General features: G+C 36.8%; 2 protein-coding genes across 4 annotated transcripts in view; one reads left to right on the top strand and one right to left on the bottom strand.

Annotated features, from left to right (window-relative positions):
• The window catches only part of Rtnl1 (reticulon), a 36,123-nt gene extending 29,274 nt beyond the window's left edge, over nt 1–6,849 (bottom strand). For both annotated transcript variants that reach the window (XM_076443556.1, XM_076443558.1), the window contains exon 1: nt 5,626–6,849. In XM_076443556.1, the coding sequence (XP_076299671.1) occupies nt 5,626–6,436 (811 nt within the window). In that variant the 5' untranslated portion in view covers nt 6,437–6,849. The remainder of the gene's footprint in view (nt 1–5,625) is intronic.
• Nucleotides 6,850–8,893: 2,044 nt separating this feature from the next.
• On the top strand, nt 8,894–20,504 carry Lace (serine palmitoyltransferase long chain base subunit). Of its 2 annotated transcripts, XR_013011047.1 has the most exons (11): nt 8,894–9,287; nt 13,557–13,733; nt 15,852–16,006; nt 17,535–17,680; nt 18,245–18,463; nt 18,543–18,706; nt 18,946–19,107; nt 19,192–19,454; nt 19,526–19,655; nt 19,797–20,119; nt 20,190–20,504. XR_013011047.1 is itself a non-coding variant. In XM_076443551.1 (10 exons), the coding sequence occupies exons 1-10, from the start codon at nt 9,153–9,155 to the stop codon at nt 19,902–19,904; spliced, it is 1,659 nt and encodes a 552-aa protein (XP_076299666.1). In that variant the 5' UTR covers nt 8,894–9,152; the 3' UTR covers nt 19,905–20,504. The 2 variants fall into 2 exon arrangements, 1 of the variants encoding a protein (XP_076299666.1); XM_076443551.1 differs by having other exon boundaries at nt 19,797–20,504.
• The last annotated feature ends 1,001 nt before the right edge of the window (nt 20,505–21,505 follow it).

The following is a 21,505-nucleotide window of genomic DNA, read 5'->3' as shown; positions in this document are numbered from 1 at the left end:
AAGTTGCAAAATACAAAGGAATACATTATATCCATTGTTATGAGAATACTAATCCTGTATCAAGAAATGTTACCGTACCTCACCGTTCCTCCAGCGGATTAGGCGATATACCTGTAAAGGTCGTTATACCAAGCAAAAAATCCCCATCGAAGCGCGAGCGGACTATCCTCATAAATCACGTTATTGACGACCGAAGACAATACCGAAAGGAAATTCTTTGACAGTTTCCTCACTTCTCAACCTAAAGTCCTTCCGACATACCCCCGTCCAATTAACAAACACCCTTACTTATTATACCCTTAACCATTCATGAAAAACCGAGGTGACAACCTCAGTACTATTTTGATCGTGGTCGAAGTAACTTCTTCCCGTTTGCTGTCACAATTCCGAAAAGTGTGTTGTGTAGTGTCCAGTGATTGTGTAGACGTGTAGTGTTTCGTGCTTCGTCGTTAATGAGACGTATTCGCGAAAATGGCAGTGTCCTGTTGAACCGACGGAGGAATAGAATATTTAGAAAAATTTGTAAGTACCTATATGTACTTGACATTAGTATTTCATAACCCAGGATTAATATTCTTAACCTAACCCTTCCCCTTCTACGGCGCACAGTGGGACCTTTCGTCCAAAACGGAGACAAAATCAAAGAACTTTCGATAGAAATGAGGTAGAGCGATGAAATTTGTTTTAAATTAAAGCTGAAACTTTGCAGAATATGGGAAAAATAGGGAGATTATGGTAAGAACGTTTTTTAACGTTGAGAAAATTCATTAAACTTGCACAATTTCGAGAAAATCGTGATTTTTCCAACACCACGCGCGGAAAAATTTTTTTTGAACATGCTGTACTTCATTTCCCGTAGATTTTTTCACGCTGATTTCAAATCTGGTCTCAAAATTTGTCTACGACCTCAGGATATTGCAAAATCGATTTCTTGAAATTCTACATGTTTAACGAATTTTCTCAAGGTTAAAAAACGTTCGTACCATAATTTCCCTATTTTTTCCATATTCTGCGAAGTTTCAGCTTTAATTTTAAAAAAATTTCATCGCTCTACCTCATTTCAATCGAAAGTTCTTTGATTTTGAATCGGGTATATTCAGGAGAAAAAAAAATGCTGATATTAACCGTCACACCTCGTCGCGCGACGCTCGGTAGTACGTGATCGTATTCTTTTAATTTTTCAATACAAGCCCACCTAAAAAAGTTGTAAAATGCAACTTCTAGTATTTTTTCTACAATTCCGATCAATTGCAATTTTTGAAAAAATTTCTTTTCACATCCTGTAGTAAACTAATTGCTCTAGCCAACATAACCTAGCTTCTAAAAAAAGTTCAAATCGTGTATGGTACAATATTAAAAAAGTTATCGTCTATTTTAGAGCGCCCGAATAATTAATTCGAGTCACTGTATCTTAGAATTATTCAAGTCGGAAGTTTCGCAGGCGAAATAGAAAATATTTTGGAGGAAAGAGGTGTCGCCATAGTAACAGCCGGTATGCTGCGGTAATACCTGCATTGCGAAATACGTGGACACTGTCGTTAGCGGATTTAAAGTTGAACGATCGTTCACATTTTGTCCCGTCAGACTCGAGTGCATATGCACGCCGATATAATCGAAGGAGTGCTTATTCGACTAATAAATAACTGAGCATTAACAAGCGGACGCGATGAAAGAATGAAGCTGACTATTAAACTTTTTTTACATCGTGTGTCACTGAAGACAGAGCGCGTAAATCACAATTATAATTGTGGAAAAACTACGTTCGATACCGAACGTGTGTCGTATCGTTACGAAAAAAAAGCTGGAAGGTGTGACATGACGCAACCGGCTGTCAGAAATATTTCATGAGTCAGGCGTGAAGTTTTTCGTTCTCGAATCATGTATAAAAATATCCCCGCGATCGAAACAGCATTCCCGGCGACCAATTGTTCGGAAAACGACGGTTTCGATAGGATTCTTTCATCGGATTGTATCGTATCACGTGGTTCAGCTAGGGGTAGGGGTAACTGTACCAATTACTGCGGTGTCGTGCTTCGATCGTACTTTATTTTAATGTTATTCCTCATTTGTCATGAATAGACCGCGGATCTTTATGCAGAATAAATATCTAATATTATTTGAGGGGGGGGTAATATTATTTATAGAAATTTTATATAGAATTTAGTATTGTTTTATAAAATGTCATTAAATTAATATGAAAATTTATGTATCTAATATTATTTGAGGGAGTAATATTATTTATAGAAATTTTATATAGAATTTAGTATTGTTTCAAAATGTTATTAAATTAATATGAAAATTTATGTATCTAAAAGTACGAGTATTACAATGCAAAAAGTAAAACATTTTATTTCGTGTTTCTGGTCGTTAAAATAGAAATATTTTATTTTGTGGATCAAATTGTAGAAACAGAAATATTTTATTTTGAGATTCAGTTTGTGAAAATAGAAATATTTTATTTTCGACATTGTATATATATCTTATTTAAAATACTATTTTCTTTAAGCAAAATAAAATCTACAATAATAAGCAGTATTTGTTTCGCCAAATGATGCCCACCTCTGGTACGAACACTTTGTACCCCCACTGTATTTTAATCTGATTGGGAAAATACAACCGCAGTAAAACGTACACCCGCGCGGTAATAGGTACGTTTACTCTATCGGAGGAGTCGTGAAATTAAATCGAGCACCCCCTTCACGTCAAAAGATGTCTATCTCATTAGTGAATTTTCCAATGATCTGGATGCACCCACTGATTCGACCAAAAGAGGTCGTAAGGTATCCCCGTAGCGGATCAATATCGAGAGAGAGGGAGAGAGACAGAGGGAATACATATGTGCTTTAGTGTAACCATAAAAACTATATATACTAACAACCCATGTTCCCTCTTTTATGGTGTAATATATTCCAAGAAATTGCGGCCACACATTACACACAGTTCCTGTTTACCGAAGCGTAAATAGAGTTTCGATGAAGCTAGCCCGACGAATGTCAACCATAATTCTAGGATGCATTTTTATTTTTATCATCGCGTCAAAGACAAAGAACGCGTATAAATGTCACGTGATGTACACGGTATATGTAGTTAGAGATGAATAGATAGATTAACGTGACGGCCTAACAGCGCGGTTAACCATAACACATTCACCACCACTTCAGTCACTGATAACCGAGAGAGAACTTTCCGTTCACCATAAGTTAAGTGCAAATAAAATGTAGTGACGATTTGGAAAATGATTTGGACATGTCGCGCTCAATTTGTCGAAGCACATAACCGGCGCGGCGCGGCGTGAGCCGGAAGGGTGCCGGAAGGTCAGGCGAATTTATAGGTTCGGCGGTGGACGTGTTTAAAATCAATAATAACATACTACGCTCCAGTCGAAACTGGGATACGAAAATGGGATTTTATGCATTTATGACGACAATGAATAGCTGCAATTAAAAACATTAGACGAATTTAAAAATACTTGTATCCTATTTTCGAACTATTCAACATATTAACAGAGAAAATCAATTTCTGTGTCGCTCCGGTTTGTTGCAATTCAGCCGGACAATTTTTATTTTGCATAAAGATGCGCTGTCTAGTAATTATTCATTTTTATTGATTGACTGCGGCTTCTAAAAATATTAAAAAATGCTGGAATATAAAATCCCACAAAATTTAATATTCTACTACCACTGAAAATAACACTTTATTTGTTCGCAGGTTCTTGAAATTTGCTTGGCAAGATTAAAAATTGCGTGAACGTCTTTATCTCGAAAAATGTCGTAAAAGAGTAAAGATAATTAATATTTCTTCTATGGCTATATTTATTTGAATGCGTAATAAAAATAAAAAAAAAAAAGGTTTGCATTGATTGCAAGACACAGGAGCCAAACAGAAATTTCTTTCTTCTTTTAATTGTCTTATCAGTCCACTGCTTTAAATTGCACGTGCCCGTTTTCGTCATCGATGCATAAAATCCGCAGTCCATTGAAAAGAAAGGCATTCATATTTGTTACACTTCGTTAAAATCTTCACGACGAGTCTGACTCGTTAAAATACGGCAACGGATTGATGAAGAACCGTGCGCGTGTGATATGGAATTACGCCATAATGCGAAATAAGTTCCATGTACCAATGTTAACGAGGAAGAAATATGAATATACAAGCTAGCAGAGACGGGGCTTCGAACACAGGTTCCTTAGTTACCGTTACATACCGCGATTACCGCCTGTTTGTGCGTAACGGTATTATGACGCTATTACCGATGAGAGAACAATGACTTCTACCTACTGAATTACGCGGTAACCAAAATGTCATGTGCAAAATACCGAAGTGTCGTGACGAAAGATAAAGTTCGTTGTTATCACTTTACCTAGCGAACAGAATTTTCAATAATCGAGCTGTACCAACAGAAAGCATGGAAAGTTACATTAGAACAGAGTTTAATAAATATGTATGTTACTAATTTCCTTTAAACCGAAGAGAACGTGCAGGCACACAGTGAATATAAATGTTCTCCTCTTCTAGGAAATTACGAACTACAAAAAAAGTTCCAATCACTGAAACCGTAAAATAAATCGTACGGCGAGAGGTTAAGTGTAACTATTAGATGACGTTATTGAGGGTGACTTGTTAATGTACCATAGATTTCTCAAAATTATGCAATAATCACCGGTCGGTAATGTGGTAACAGCGTATATCAACAAAATATAAAGAATCGGCGATTGCTTTCCGTTTTATCTGTCGCAGACATGTCGGCGGTTTGTCTGTGTACAATTTTATGCGATTTTTCCAGTAAAATATTGATTTTAATTGCGCGTCTCGATTAGATTAAAGCATTAACAGTACATATGTGGTAAATGCGTAGGTAAAACCCTAAATTTATAATACGGATAGATAATCTGGCAAAAACATATTTCAAACAAAAGTTGATCAGTTTTCGATTGGCTATACATTGCAATAAAAAGAAGTTCGAAAAATTTCTTTCTATTATTGTCAAGGCCACCTTTGCAATTTTTGCGCAAAGGGTTAAAAAAATAAAGGTGGCTTTAACAATTAAAAAAAAGTCGAACTCTTTTTTACTGCAATGTATAGCCAATCGAAGACTGATCAACTTTTGTTTGAAATATGTTTCCGTCAGATTATCGCGAGTACAATTGAAAAATCGTGAAAAGCGTTACGCGGAAATTTCTTCGAAAAGTGAATTGTGATAAATTCAATAATCGTGAACTATAAAACCGCGGTCTAAAAGAGACTATGAACAGAAATGATGTCTCTTTTTCGCGAATCAATTACTCGTGATACGAGCTCTATGAAAGAGCGAACCGTCGTAGAGGGGGGGGGGGGAGTACGGTGTGTCTGGAATAAATAGTTGAATCGTTACGGCTCAGAAAAGCGATGACGTTGTAGTCAAGCGGAAGTGTGGTTCACTTCGTGCGAAGATGGTAAATTAATTAACATTTTGCGCTAATCGTTTCTGCTTTCGAGATTTTAGAGGTCGACACCAAGGACGTAACCGGATGAGTATCGCGCAGAAAGAATTTAAATAATTTCTACATCGAATACAGAATATCTATGTACATTTATGGAGAAAAAATGTATATATATTTGAAACGACAGTTACAGAAAGGAACTTACCGATGCCGATCCTGGGAAATTTTTCTTTTGGCGCGGTTCTCATCTCTTCGATTACTTCCCGTCTAGGTTCCTGCTTTGCCGGCTTGAAAGTTTTGATCGGCGACGCTTCCACTTCCGATTCGAATTCGGATTCGCCAGTTTCTGGCGCACTGGTGCGTTCCTTTTTATCCGGGTGAATAAATTGGCATTCCTCCGCACTATCTACCTTTTTCCCCTCGCTCGAAAGAGGCTGCAGCGTCTCGGGAACGGGGTCAGGTTTCGTTAAAACGGGTTCAGGTTTCTCTGGAACAAGTTCAGGCTTTTCTACGACGTTCCACGAATCGTCGGACCTTTTCTCCGCGATAGAAACGATTTCTGAATCGTAGGAAGCACTCGGAATCGTATCGATAAGCGGATATTTCATCTCCTCTTTAAGTATCTCATCTTCCTTTTTACTGATCACCGGCTGAATCACTTCCGATTGTTCCGGGTCACGATACTCGGAAACTACAATACCCATCAACGGGTCTTCCTCCGGCTCCTTCGATCTAACCTCAAATTCACTCTCCAGAACCGATCTACCTTTTTCCGCGTCTAACAGCAACGCTGTCGCGTTCTTCGTATCGCGAGGTTTACTCGACGGCGGAACAGGGGAGAAGGTTAGCAAATCTCCTTCCACATTGCCGATCGTCTCTAGAGGAGATTTTTTCAAAAATTCGAGCTGATCCGAATCGATTTGAGCCGGTTGTCCATCCTGGACGTGCTCGAGATGCTCAAAGTCGTCCATCGAATCGTGCTCTCTTCTGATTGGTTGCTCCTTCAACTCGGCCATCTTTGCTACACGCGAGGAGTCGATTATCCTGTCATAGAATTTACCTTTTCTTATGGTGTTTCTAATATCTCCAAATGTTTACAAGCTATCCCCTCGGAAGGACGTTCAGAACCTTTTGTTTTCCTCCTCTTATGCTCGAAACTCAGCGCGATTTATAAAAATTTATTCCGGTGCAGTAATTTGTGATCGTCGTGTCGCGTTCACTTTCAATCACTTTTTCCTCGCAACTCCACTTGGTCGAATTATTCAAAATTAAAAGCTGAACCGTTCCGTTTCCACTGTATCTCCTGTCACTTGTTATCGGATGTTGCACGATTCTTTAACGAAACAGAGAACGTTCACTGTTCACTCGCCAACGGGTGGATTCAATTCTGAAACACGTTCCATGACAGAATACTTCGCAGGGTGTGCGTAAGAGGGTTCTCGCCCCACTATCAACGTTTCTTCCAGGGCCGTACGTATCGCGGGTACCGTAAATGGCTCGGGTGAATGTCGGTTCGAATTGTCAAAAATACATTTTTCTAGTTGTTATATGTTACTGTTTAAACGAGTCACGAAAAGGATATATCACCAAATTATTTCTACGTTCAGAATAGAGCTCTAGTAGAAGTGTACGCAATTTCCATCTGAGCAGTGGGATCCAGCGAGATTCGTTGGCCACTGAGATCGAACCAATCAGAACTGAACTACGTTCTCCCTCTTCTTAGTTTCGAAGATGGAGAGAGGCGTGGGAGTTTAAGACAATGAGTCACACACATTGGGCAGGTTGGATACTTTATATTGGATTTTTATGAGTAACATGTACGCGGAAAATGTCGAAGAATCGACGAAACAAGATTTATTTGATTTCTCACTGCGACAATTCCTGTGCGTACCTGATTTTCCAAAGTATTTTATTCGCTTACGCAATAAAGTTGAGTTATTGCTGTTGCGGCCCCAAAAATATGTTACATTGAGTAACAATATGCATAATTATAGAACACGAAGAGTTTTATCACGCGTTGCAATTGGAACAGCCTACATCAAACAAAAAGATAGACTGCCGATTTTATGCATTTATAACAAAAAATTGATACGCACAATTTAGAGCAGTGAACATATTTAAAAAATTTAAAGACATCAACGTATTAGTTTCAGCTCAATAAAATAATTAAAACAAGAAAGAATTTTTTATGAAACCTCCGTGTCTTGGAATCGACGCAGACATTTTTTATTTTGCATAAAAATCCGGCAGGCTAATTATTAGACAGCGGACTTTCAATAAAATTATTCTGTCTTATTTCCAACAAACCGGAGCAAAATAGAGATTTATTTTCTTCCTTAATACGTTTACATAATTAGCGGCTACTCATTTTTGTCATAAATGAGTGAGACACGTATAGATTTTTTTTATTTGCAAAATTCACAGAAGTATACGATTTGTCGACTATAAGTGGTTGCGGGTTTACACCTACGAACACATGGAATGCGCACATGAGGAGCTCAACGCGCATGCGCCGAGCCGGTATCCTGCGTTAAAATTGCGGCCGCATAGCGTAGTCACGAATACCTGGAAAATGAAAAGGATCTCTGAAAATTCAACGAAACGTGATTGAACACCGTTAACGAGATCGTGACAGTATATCGTGACCATATCGTATTTCTAATAAATTAATAACGTTCAGTGAAGTCTCGACGGGTGTCCGAACGTAAGTATACAAACTGTGACCTCGCAGTGTCGTCGAAGCTTGTACACAAACCTATGGGCATGTTTTGCTTGAATTCCATCGTATCTCGAGAGCTGGATAAAATAGTATTTCAATTAGTGAATTGCTAACGATCCTATTTATTTTTACGTATGCGTACAGCTTTAAAAATTAAATATTTTATTTGACGCAGTAATTTTTGAAAATAGCAATTTTGAACATTTTGTCTTTATCTTTAATTTTAAATATTATTGCTGAAAGCTCGAATTTAGCACATTTACGAGTACAAATAATTCAACGAATTTTTGAAATTTGGCAAACGACATAGTTTCTTATATTAAATTCTTTAAAACAGCCATAAGTAATGTGATTTCTCAGAATTTATTTATTTCGGCTTCGCAGCCCAGAAATGGACTTGGTTTTACAATCTATTGTTCACAGAGTATTATTTTTTATCTAAACTAATACAAGCAAAAAATAAAACCTAAAATATTAAATAGTAATAAATAATGCCCACGTCTGATCGAATCGCATGTTTATACCTTGAAGTGTCGCACACGTTCTTCTTGTAAACATAAAATTTCATTTGGAATTCGATGATAAAAATTGTTAATTACTTGACATAGCTGTAGATTCTTTTGTTCGTAGAAATAATGGTAAAAGAGGTCAGTTATAAGACGACCCTTTCAGAGCTCGCAATTGTTTAATTATCGTTATTTTCAAATGTATACTAATCCTGACAGCAATCATACTAATTCATTGGATGTGCGCATGCGTGTATCGCTGTATTTCTGCGTTATCCCCACGTTTCTGCGTAAATCGCGGTCATAAAGTCAGAGGAACGATGGCGCATGCGCGACTAATATCATGACGCGTGGCTTCAAGCTTTTCGAGCATCAGTCTTTGCTTGTTCGTCGTGCTGTAAAGTCGTGTGCATACCCTCCGTTTTTCACACTCTCTTTTTCTCTTTCTCTCCTTTTCTCTGTCCGGACCTACGGCTTTAGTGAAAAGATTTGCTTGCCCTTCGCAAAATGGCGGCACAAGCTACCACCAGGAGAAGACTGAATGAACACGAAGGGAAACCTAACAACACTAACGGATTAACCTTTCGCGAAGACATCATAACTAATGGCCATGCCGGTTCACAGAGCAATGGACGTGTACAGGTTAGATCGTCACCTGTCACGCACATTTCCTTCACCTAGAACTTACATTGTTTGTTGAACTATTTTCAGAAAGTACACCGTGTGTATAAAATAACATGAATGTCCTTCAGGTTTCCTAAGTCAAAGTACCGGTTATGATATCGAGGTTTAGAATGTTTAGAGACACGTTAACGTTAAAGAAGCAACAGATAAAAATTAGAAGACCGTTCGTGCGGTCTTTATATCTTTAATCATTTGATCAAATCGCGTAAATAGTTACGTTGTATACTGTATAACTGTATACTGAAGTATGTGTCTCATCACTAGCGATAAAATCACTTTATCATTGACACTTGGTCAGAGGTGGGCAATATTTGGTGTGTTAGATTTTATTTGGCTTGATGAAATAGTACTTCAAATAGAATATGTAAATTCAAAAGTAAAATATTTGATCTTGGGAATCTAAACCACGATGTCAAATATTTACAGTTTCTGTTACAGAAAATAAAATGTTTTATTATATCACTACCAGAAATACTTTAATTTGGGAAACAATTTATACTTTATAAATGTATGTATTGAATATGAACCATTATTTTCAGCAAAATATTTACAATAAAAGTATTTAATAAAATATTTCGAGATGAAATCGACATATTTCTAATATTCTTCAAATGAATATTATATTTTGAAATATGAATTATATGAAGTAGAATATTTATATTTGAAGAATTTCGATCGTAAAATAAAATCAGAAAATAAAAAACATTGGGTTCTCCTTTGAGAAACAATTTATACCCATAAATGTATTCATATGAACCATTTCCTTCACATAAAATGTTTTATTTTCTATTTCGAATACTATTTTACCCAGTTCTGTACTCGGTTCTGTTAGGAATCTGTGAAATAGGGTTAAGTAAATAGTTCTGTCAGAAATCTCAGGAACGATTCTTTTTTTCGAAACTCCCTGTAACAATATAATTCGAAATAACATTCGCTCAGAATGAAATCACGAACCCAGCTGTCTTCTACCTTTCAAAACATTGTTAAACGAACACGCAGAAGTGGGATGAAACTAATTTTAAGGTGGAGTTATCTTTAATTGAGCGAACGATGGCTATTCACGCCATAATGCTCTCGAGTCACTGAAGTCGGTGACTTAAAAAAACCATGTCGATCTCTGTCGATGTTGAATCTGATTTTCAAATAAATAAATAAAATATGTAAAGTGTTTTGCACAGATATAAATACCGAAGCACCCTAAAATTGTTATCTAATCTCGTTAACTGAAACAAGTATTCAATTAATTTAATATGTAACTGACTTATGTGCCGATATTACTGTACCCTGCGATTCTAACCTGTCCTCGAAGTTCATGCGACGATACTTATCAGCTATCGAACACATTCAATGTCAACACGTGACTGTAACTTCGGGGAAAACGTACTTCGTCGTGGAACACATTTGCGTTGGAACGTAGGGGAAATAATATTATCATAGTTTAGTATAATAAATATATGTATATACATACAGTGACTTCCACTAATATTCGGACACTCTTAAAAACACCGTAACTTTTCAAATATTGGACTATGCGATTTGAACTTTTTTGGAAAGCTAGAGCAATTAGTTTACTATTTTCTCCACAATTCCGACCAATTGCAACTTTCGAAAAAATATCTTTTCACATCCTGTAGTGAACTAAGTGCTCTAGCTTCCGAAAAATGTTTGAATCGTATAGTCCAATATTAAAAAGATTATCGCGTTTTTTAGAGCGTCCGAATATTAATTCGAGTCACTGTATGTATACAGGGGCTTCTCAATGTCCATACCGCATTCTGTGTTACACCGTTACATATTGCGCGACAGTTTCGTTTTTAAGAGCCACAAGACACGAGCATAGAAAACATCATAATATTTATTTCCGTGTCCATATAGTTTTCTCGGTGCAATCATCGGTATTAGAAATTTATTTCGACATTGTATATGCTACTAGAAAGGCTACTAGAAATGATCAGTGTGTCTTATAAATTCTATAAATGATTTTCCCTGATAAAGTATTCTTATCGACCTGTGATGAATCATATAACTGGCCGGGATATCTGTTCGCGATATTTCCGTATTGTTTAGATATAGGGATTCGTTATCGCGTACACAAGTTTCCCGTGTAAAAAAAATTCGATTTACGAATTTACTCGCGACACTTGTTTCTCGTTTTTTTTTTTTTAATTTTTAGACGGTTCACGTTTCGTTAAAAATGAATAACCTTTTTAAAATTGGATCGAACAGCTTGTGTTTTTTATTTGTGCCGTTAGGAGGACTGTATATGCATACTCGTGTACATTCTTTTTCGCGAACAATGCTTATTACAATTTAGTCTGTGTTACTGTTACGCGGCGAGAGGTCGAGGTTATCGATTTTGGTACTCGCGCTGTTTTTTAATGCACAAAACTAGTCACAGGGAATGCTTCTACATATTTCTTATCGTATGCTGGTTACAGCAGCATTGAATGGTTGTTTTAAAACATTATAGTTCGCGTGACACACAATCGAAAATTATTTTCAGTCCTTTGAATATTTGGGTTAGCAAAATCTTTTATTATTATGTAGCAATTCGTATTTTATACTTAATGAAAAATTGATGGACATTCGTAGGGAATTATTGAGATAATTTATTTATTCACGCGGATACTGTTGGGTTGTCGCCGGAGTTTTTAATAATTTTTAGCGTCAGCGGGAAACTTTATTTTGAACTGATTGTATCTCTATGATCGTACGTTGCAATTAGACACAATAGGTTTATTTTGCCTCTGCAATTCTAATTTAGATGTACTCCACCTCTGAAAATCGACGTTTAACTTTGTAAGTAAATGTTTTAACAGATTTTTTTTTTAAAACAAGCACAATTAATAACGATTTTGATTTTTCATTTTACAATTTTTGAAATGATGAAGCTGCTTGCATGAAAATTGATTCGATAAGTTTCTTTGTCCAAGCACAAGTTGTAACGAAAATTGCAGAAAATATAAATAAATATAGCCTTGCCATTTTTTTACAAGCTAAAACATTGTAATCACTTTTTGTGCTCGGTAGGTTTCGTGTTAAACAACAAGCACACATTTCTTATCCGCATACTGTTGAATAATTAATAGTCAATTCTGAAATTCGCGCTGAAATACATAATGTGCCATGTTTTATCTTTGATTTCATGGACTGCCAACTCGCTGTTCCTTCACGATTAGTTACGGTACAAGATATAAACAATGTTTATGTATGGAGGAATTGCATACTATTCGAGAAAATTTCGTGTACACTTCTGTCAAGTCGTATACATAGTTGAAATATCTTATCTTCGTAAATACCTGTACATTTTCGTTTTCCATGTTTAACAATGAACAGCCAGAGCTGGATAAAATATAGCATTTTAAATAATAAATATTAATAATCTTATTTATTTTAAAGTATGCGTACCAACTTTAAAAATTGAATATTTTATTTGACGCAGGAATTTTTGAAAATAGTATTTCATTTCAAGAATATAAGAAATATTTGGCTTTCATCACGAAATATTTTGTTACTTTTATTGTAAATATTTTGATGAAAATAATGGTTCGTATTCAATACATTTACAAGTATAAATTATTTATCCAAAGGATGAGACCCAATGCTTCAAGTTAAATTAAAGCATGTGTTACATTTAATGTCAGATCATTATAATAAAATATTTTATTTTCTGTATTACATTGTTAAATGGAAATATATTTGATTTATTGATTTAAATTCTTAAACTATAAATATTTGACATGGTGGTTTAGAGTGTCGAAGTAAAATATTTTATTCTTGAAACTACATTATCCTATTTCAAATACTATTTTTTTTAAGCCAAACAAAATCCAATTCTTAAACAGTATTTGAAATATTTATTTCGCCAAATATTGCCCACCTCTATGCACAGGTCTACTGAAAATTTTTTAAAAACTGGGGTGGGGCGGAAGTTATTTCTTTGGGTATATTTTTATTTAAAAATGGCTAAAAATTTAGATGGACCCTTTTTTTATTTGTTTTAAATAACCTACACATTTTGGTTGGCTACACGAAGATTAACAAATAAATGTATCCATGAGAAATTATTCAGCAAAGTTATTTCTATTTAAAAAAATGGTTAAAAATTTAGATGGACCCTTTTATATAAATTTTTATCATAATAAACGAAGTGAATGATATCGGAGGTTAGACAAAGGGAAACCAGAATTGTGCAAGAAATTTGATCGAGGTTTAATATGCCCTCAGTTTCCAGAGAAAGGGACAAAAGCAGAGTGGACGAACCCAAGATCGAAGGAGTCGTTCGAGAAGGTACCATTCATTACATCGGCATTGACCCACCTCGGCTTCTATATTCTTATGTTCCTGGGTTTTATAAACCAATTGTTTTTCACGCCGAAAGTCGCGAAAGAGTACAACAGAGAGGTAAGATAGTACACAATTACGATCCTCAACCATATTATTTTATTGCTCGATTTTATGTCAAGAATTCCTTAGACTGACTTCATAATTGCACATGTGTATAATACAGCTCGGCGCTCGGATTTACTTACGCGCGACGGCCGAGTTTCAAAGGCTACGCCCCCTCGACAGTAATGGTATTTTAGAGTTATTTAAATTAAAATATCTCCTGAACTACTAACTTTTCGACATACATAGGTTAGTACTTTTTTATTACGAATGTCCAGCTGCATCGATTGATGTATTAAAAAATACCTCGTTCCATTAAAAAAAATGAAGGTGACCTTCATATCTCTGAAAAGAATGACATAAAAACAAAAATTTTTTAGTATCGTGTAAAGCCCATTTTACCATTCAACTTTATCCTTCAGACATTTGACGTATCTTTAAAAACAACGAAGATATTCAAGGTGGCCGAGTTAGGTGAAATACCCTGTAGATGGCCAGATTTTATTTTTATTTTCAAGTGAATTCAATGTAATGTTAAATTAATAGTACATAGTGTGTTAGTGATTGTCCAAGATCTATCTACACTTAGCGTACGTGTTATTCAAAGTGTCTTGAAGTTCCTAGAGCGAAGGATCAGGGGGAAATAAGAATGACATAATTCAGAACATAGTGGGTTAAACGAAACAATTCATGGCGATGAATGTTCCACGTATTACGTACGAATGCGACCACGAACTAAAATTGATTGTAACCGAGTCCGACGAATGGACTCGGTGGAATTGATTTTGATGGTTCAGTTCGGAAAACGGTGAGAACTGTAATTAACGCTAGACACAATAAACTGGTCGAACGTATTTACAATGGGTGACGTCATGAAGGTGGACCCCAAGTGTCCGACTTCGATTTTGATAATTTTTTGTGAGACGATGGTATATGGATCCCTAATTATGTATGCAAAATATTAGGTGTAGTTACTCGATAGTTTTAAAGATATGAACAATTAAAGTTCAACCTGCTTACAACTTGCTAAAGTAACAACAAGGTATGAAACTTTAATTGATCATATCTTTAAAACTATCGAGTAACTATACCTAATATTTTGCATACATAATTAGGGATCCATATACCATCATTTCACAAAAAATTATCAAAATCGAAGTCGGTTCTTCCCTTGTGAGAGGCGCCACTAAAAATTGCTGTACTATTATTCAAAATATTGTTTACACTATCGGATATACTGGTATCTAATCAGAGTTGGGTAAAATTTTTATTTCAATAAAATCAGTTGGATAAAAATTTTTATTTCAATAAAATTTTTCCCAACTCTGTATCTAATCAATTACTAAACGTTTAAGTATTGAAGGAGGTGCACCATCAATTTCGTATCCATAAAATTTCAAAAATCATAGGGAATGGAAATATTCTAGATCGGAAGAAATGTTTCATTTTCGATATTTTTTCCTATTTTCACGAAAACATACCTACAGAGTTGTGTCAGTATAGTAGAACCGAAGGGGTAAATAAATATACAGGGTGTCCAAAAAGTGACTTTGAATAACCTAAGAAACCACCCCTTTCAAGGTTCTCCGACATTTTCGGGGCACCCTGTAGAACAGAAAAATCTAACTCGTCTTCCAGGCCAACAGGTCAATTAGTTTCTCATTGGCACTCGAAGACAGCGTTGAAAATAATTATCTCGGACGAGGCACAGTCATATCTAACCGCGCCAAGGAAGACAATACCCATAAAGATAACATGTAAATAAGTTGATTTAATGGAATAGTGCTTTAAAATCTTCGAAGTTTTTGAAATTGAGCTTCGAAGCTTCAATATCTACGAAGTTTCTGATGGTCAACTTCTGCCAGAATAATAAAATTTTCAAGAATGTCTAAAATTTTAACAACACATTTTTAAAAAAAAGTGAGCTCCGTTACACAATGTAAGAAGTTCAAACACTATTTTGAACAGTCTCTCTATTCAATAAAGAATAAGAAGCATTTACTATTATCCGCGAAGAGAATTTTTCTGAACTGATCAACTATCGGTGCTTGTACCTTTACAGATTACTCGGGCCGAATAATTGTACTGCGAGCTTTGGCGAGACAGCAATTAAGGCGAAAATATTTGTTGCAGGGTTACGCACCGCTTTACGAAAATTTCGAAAGGTTTTATCTTCGATACGTGTACAGAAGAGTGAGAGATTGCTGGAACAGGCCGATATGCTCTGTTCCAGGTGCGACTGTTACGCTTAAAGATAGAGTAACACCAGATTACGGATGGTCGTTCCAGTAAGTCGTCTACAATGAACATACTAAAAATTTCACCGAGGAAAAGTGACCGTGTTATCGCACCAACGATTACTCCTATCATTATAAATCGCTCGATGCAATGTCACCGTTGATTGATGATCGGTCACGGTTGCCTCGAACGTCTTGACAGCGTTTCCCATTCATTGGCACCGAATCGAAACGGTATCAGTCGAGATTTTCATTGTTAAAGATTCCCGCCGGTCGTTTCGGAAGCGAGAGAGAACTACACAGATTCGAAAATCGTAACGAGCCAATTGGAGATACAGGAAGCCAGACATTTGTCTTGATTAAATGTAATGAAGTATATTACATATATATGTATGTGAAGAGGTTTTGCGGCCACCGAGAGCGTATAAATACTCGCTTTTATAGGTTATGCACAGTGTCGCCGGAAAGTGCCGAGATCGGCACCAGAGGGGGTACAACATCATCTCACCGTGATTCCCCTCGTCTGGCGACACTGGTAAATTCGAAATTCACCCTTTTGCGAGACAAACTCAACCGTATATGCAAATCAATTTTTAATTAATCACACTTGAGAGCATCTTCGTCGAGTTCGGAAGAAGTCACCGTGGACAGGAGACAATCCTGCGGGATGGATCTGGGATTTAGGGATTGCAATCCCGCAATTGGTAATTGCTTTTAAATAAGTATTTGATGTGCATCTCTGCGATAAGTAGCATTTTTTACTTTTTAACAATTAATTGACATTTGATTTGACGTTCCTCTGCAAAAACTTACTTATATAATATCTTTGTTTGCGAAAGGTTGAATTTGATTAGCAAAAGGTTGAATTTGGAGGGCGAAAAACCTATAATATCCTGAGAGGTTTCGCCGGTTTCGACGCACCGAAAGCTTCAACATTAAACCTACCAAGCATGCGAATTGGCAACACTAAATTTATTAAGATTGCCTGTAATTGATGGGAAAGTTTGCATTATTTTTCCTATAAATGGACTTTTATCATTTCTATAATATTGAGAAATATAAAACTAGTCATTTGATCGTGGTAGGTTTAGTGTTAAGGGGGTAGACTCGTTCTCAGGATTTCAGTAGTAAAAAGCACTAGATGAAAGATCAATCTAGACCGCAGTCGCCCCAAATTTCCTATTTTTTCATTTGGGAGGCGTAACAGTAATTTACATTATTCGGCAGCATGAATAACTGTCCCAGCTTTATGAAAATAGCTGCAGCGCAGCTTTGTACTTCTTAATAATGCAAATTACGCCTTGTAAACATAAAAGTAGGACTTTTGAGAGCGACTGCGTCTAGATTGATCTTTTATCTAGCGTTTCAGACTACTGAAGTACCCTTGCAATCCTAAAAACGAGGCTACCCCCTTAATTGAGATTCAAATTCGGTGCATCGCGACTGGTTTATTGGTTCGATGCAGTTCAATCGTGTTGATGCTCGTATCGTTCTCCAAATCGCATTTTACGATCAAATTAGCCTCCCGGCAGTTCGTTCAAAAAGTGTCCCCACGCTCATTTGCTTCTACTCATTTCAGGTTCACCGGGACAACCACCGAATGTATAAATTTGGGATCGTACAACTACTTGGGCTTTGCCGAGTCGACCGGGCAATGTGCTGATCAGAGTATCGAGACCCTGAAGGAATTTGGCTGTGCCAGCTGCAGTGCTCGTCTCGAACTTGGTAATTAATTGTTTGCACTTCCCCTCGCCCTCCGTAGCGTGTTGCCTCGCCCTGGAAAGACCAACGAGAACAGCAACAGGGTGTGGAAGTCGCTTTTAGAACTGCAATGTGTACGCACAGATTCGATCATGTGCCTACAGTTGCAAAACCTTTGTACCACAATCTACAATCAACCTCTAATTCTCTACAATCAACTTGTAATTTCAAATGTATTCAGAATTCTGTTTATTGAATAATATGGCTCGGAGAAGTCTTCAAGGTCGCCTTTAGTTTATTTTATAAATGAACGAATACTTCTTTCGATTGCCCTTGAGTTCAGTAGCGATCGTAAAATAATTACTGCCCACTCAACTTAAGAAAACTGTGTAACGGCGTATCTCGGAGGAAAACAGCTGAAGGACATAATCATTCTACTAAATATGCTCTATGTAATGTCCGTCTATTTGCTTACTACTTACAATTAGAGTTCTGATCCAATAGGCCAGAAAATTGTTACTTTATGAGTTTAATGAAGTTCAATCAAGCATTGATGGTTAATAAGCTTTCACGATTTTATTGTTTAAGGGAACATGCCGATTCACGACGAACTGGAGCAGCTGACAGCCAGATTTCTCGGGGTAGAGGATGCGATCGTTTTTGGAATGGGATTCGCGACAAATGCCCTGAATCTACCGTCGTTGTTGAGTAAAGGTTGCTTGGTTCTTAGCGACGAGAAGAATCATGCTTCCTTGATACTTGGATTAAGATTGTCCGGTGTCACTACCAGAGTGTTCAATCATAATAGTAAGTTTCGAAGTGGATCGAATGAAAAAAACAAACGGTGAAATTGGATTTTTCTAAAAATGTTCATTCTTCGTCGTAGGTGTAAAACATTTGGAGAGTAGGCTGAAGAGTGCAATAGTTTTTGGTCAGCCGGAAACTGGAAAGCCTTGGAAGAAGATAGTAATCGTGGTCGAAGGTGTTTACTCTATGGAGGGTTCCATAGTAAATTTACCCCAGATTATGGAGCTGAAGAAGAAGTACAAAGTAAGTAGAGAAATCATTTTTTAAAAATCAATTACACGAGTTTGACGACGTGTAATTAAAATTACGGGAAGAAAATTTGCGTAACACGTCGTGCCGTCCAGTAAACTTGATCGTTCTAGCTTGGCAAAAAGACCGAAGTCGATTGATGCATTCATAAAAGAGTTATTCTGATTTCAAGTGTGTGTTATGCTCCTAACTGCGTAACAATTAGGATGTAATTATCGGCACGATTCTCGCAGGCATACGTTTATCTGGATGAAGCCCATAGTACAGGCGCACTGGGCAAACATGGTAGAGGTGTTTGCGATTACTATGGGATTGATCCACGAGACGTGGACATACTTATGGGAACATTTACGAAAAGTTTTGGATCCGCTGGCGGATATATTGCTGGAACAAAGGTGAGAGAAATATATCGAACGGACGAGAAAAGTCCTGTAATCTTCGAGAGCATAATATTAACAACGCTGATTGTATAATTTTAGACATTAATCAATCATTTAAGGATAAACAGTCACGCGCATACATACGCAATGGCGATGTCCCCGCCTGTAGCGCGACAAATTATCACATCTATGAAAATAATTGCCGGCGAAGACGGCACGAATGATGGACAAAGAAGAACGAAACAGCTGGCAAGGAACACCAGGTATTTCCGGCGTAGATTGAATCAGATCGGTGTTATCATTTACGGAAACGAAGATTCGCCGGTTGTGCCGATGTTGGTCTATCTGTTTTCAAAAATTGGGTACGTAAAGACGATCCGAAATTCTTAGAAACGTCGAAACGAAGAATTGAAATTCTGATTTTTACGAACAGTGCGGTTGTACGAACCTTAACAAAGTTTAACATAGCGTCGGTAGGTGTTGGATTCCCAGCAACTCCCCTAATGGAAGGTAGAATACGGTTTTGCCTTTCTGCGGCTCACACTAAACAACAGTTGGATTATGTAAGCTAACGAAGTCGTACACCTTCCATTTCTGGCTAGAATTGCTCGTTCGTCCCTCGTGTCAGATTCACTTCGTGAAATGAGAGACGAATGAGGGTTAATACCGTCGTAATATTTTAATTACAATTTTCATTGCTCTAGGTATTGTCACATATCGAGAGTCTAGCGGATTCTTTGGGTCTGAGATATTCTCGCAAAGTACGGGATCCAGCACCGATAGAATATTACTCCGACGGAGAGAGTGAATGACCTATCACTTAACTTATAAGTTCCATAGGACGTATACTTCACTCCCGCAGAAAGTGCAACGCATTTCTGCGGACAAACACTGCCTTCGAAGAATTCTACACGCATTCTTTTCTATGCTTTTTCGATATGATCCACGCGATCGACATGTTCGAAAGTCTTTGATAAACATTTCCAAAGGGAGTACCTTGTCGTCGAGTATAGAATCAGGGAATTAGGTATTCTTATTTTATCTTAGAATAGTTATTTTTAAACAAAGCCGCTACTAATAGTACGTACAACTATTAGGAACTACTACTAGAAATGCTGCTACGATTACTGCTACTATTTCCACCACTGGCTACTGCTAATACGACTACTATCGCTACCATTGACATCGCCACTGCTGCATCTATTTACTTTGTTTAGTATGTACGTACAACAATGCTGAAAGTTCACAGAAATCTGTAGTTTCCCATGACTTCTTCAAGCGTGTACAACGAATTACATTAAACGGAAATACATAGAGAAGCCGGAAGCGGATATTCGAAGCTCTTTCACACAAAGTCGGGGGCAAAATTAAATGGACGCTCATCTAGTAATAGTCCAGTCAATGAATGCTCATAAGGGGGGTGTAGAGGGAAATGGAAGGAACAATTTTTAACTTTGGGACTTTGGGAAGGTCCCCTTTTTCGGATTTCCGCTTATATCTCGGAAACTATGTGTCCTAGCGATAAGACCATTCTAAACAAAATTAAAGCTGACAAAATGTGCCACAAGATTGATTGGATTCAGTTTTTCGGTATCTCGCATAGTTCCCGATATATCCGCGCTCAAAGTTCACTAATTATGAAAAAGAAAATAGCCGGGTGAAATTCGCCCCCGGCGGGGTTTTAATCGCGTTCCCGTTTCTACTACTTCTCGTTGACTGGACTATAAACTAATCCTTCTAATATCTAAAAAAAACTCAAGTCGTTTGGTACAATTTTTTAAAAATTATAAGTTTTTAATCCTTTGTACTAGAAGCTTCAATTAAATTTATCGATATAAAACTGATATAATACCTCGTACAATACATTCAGCAATTTATTAAAATATTAAACACGTTCAGTAATTTATTGAATAAAAAGATGTCCACTTAAATTTGTCCCTGGCTGTATTTTATTGCACTGATTCAATACCGCAATTGCATTTATCTCATACTCTGCTACTTATATCGATGCAGTCTTTCGTGCGACAAAAGCATTAACACGTTAAACGCCATTTCTATATCCAAAATATTCTTTGAAACCACTTGGCGAATAACGTGTTAAGCAATAACGAGGAGCCGGGGTGCAGTAACGGAGAACTTTGCAGAAATTTCTATTTTGTGTAGATAGCATTTCTCAATAAAACGATTAAGAACTTTGACCGTAGCGTGAATAGTTACAGATTAGTACTTGAACCAGTTAGGGAAAAGCATTCGCTATTTAAACCGACTTTTTGAATACATGCTGTACCGAAAAGAAATTTTCAGATATAACTATAGTTGCGACAGCAGGAAATCTAAGTATAAAACGCGTATGTTATTCAGCAAGTGATTCTTTGGCACACTTATAAAATAATTGCTAACATTTTCTTCTACA

This window comes from Lasioglossum baleicum, chromosome 19 (genome assembly GCF_051020765.1).
Source record: "Lasioglossum baleicum chromosome 19, iyLasBale1, whole genome shotgun sequence".
Lineage (NCBI taxonomy): Eukaryota > Metazoa > Arthropoda > Insecta > Hymenoptera > Halictidae > Lasioglossum > Lasioglossum baleicum.
This window is presented reverse-complemented; position numbering and strand designations above follow the sequence as displayed.

Excerpts from the sequence above, each read along its gene's own strand:
- Lace (XM_076443551.1), top strand. The coding sequence starts at position 9,153 with ATGGCGGCACAAGCTACCACCAGGAGAAGACTGAATGAACACGAAGGG. Across the intron at positions 18,707-18,945 it reads AGCTGAAGAAGAAGTACAAA|GCATACGTTTATCTGGATGA; the intron begins GTAAGTAGAGAA and ends CGATTCTCGCAG. Across the intron at positions 19,108-19,191 it reads GATATATTGCTGGAACAAAG|ACATTAATCAATCATTTAAG; the intron begins GTGAGAGAAATA and ends GTATAATTTTAG.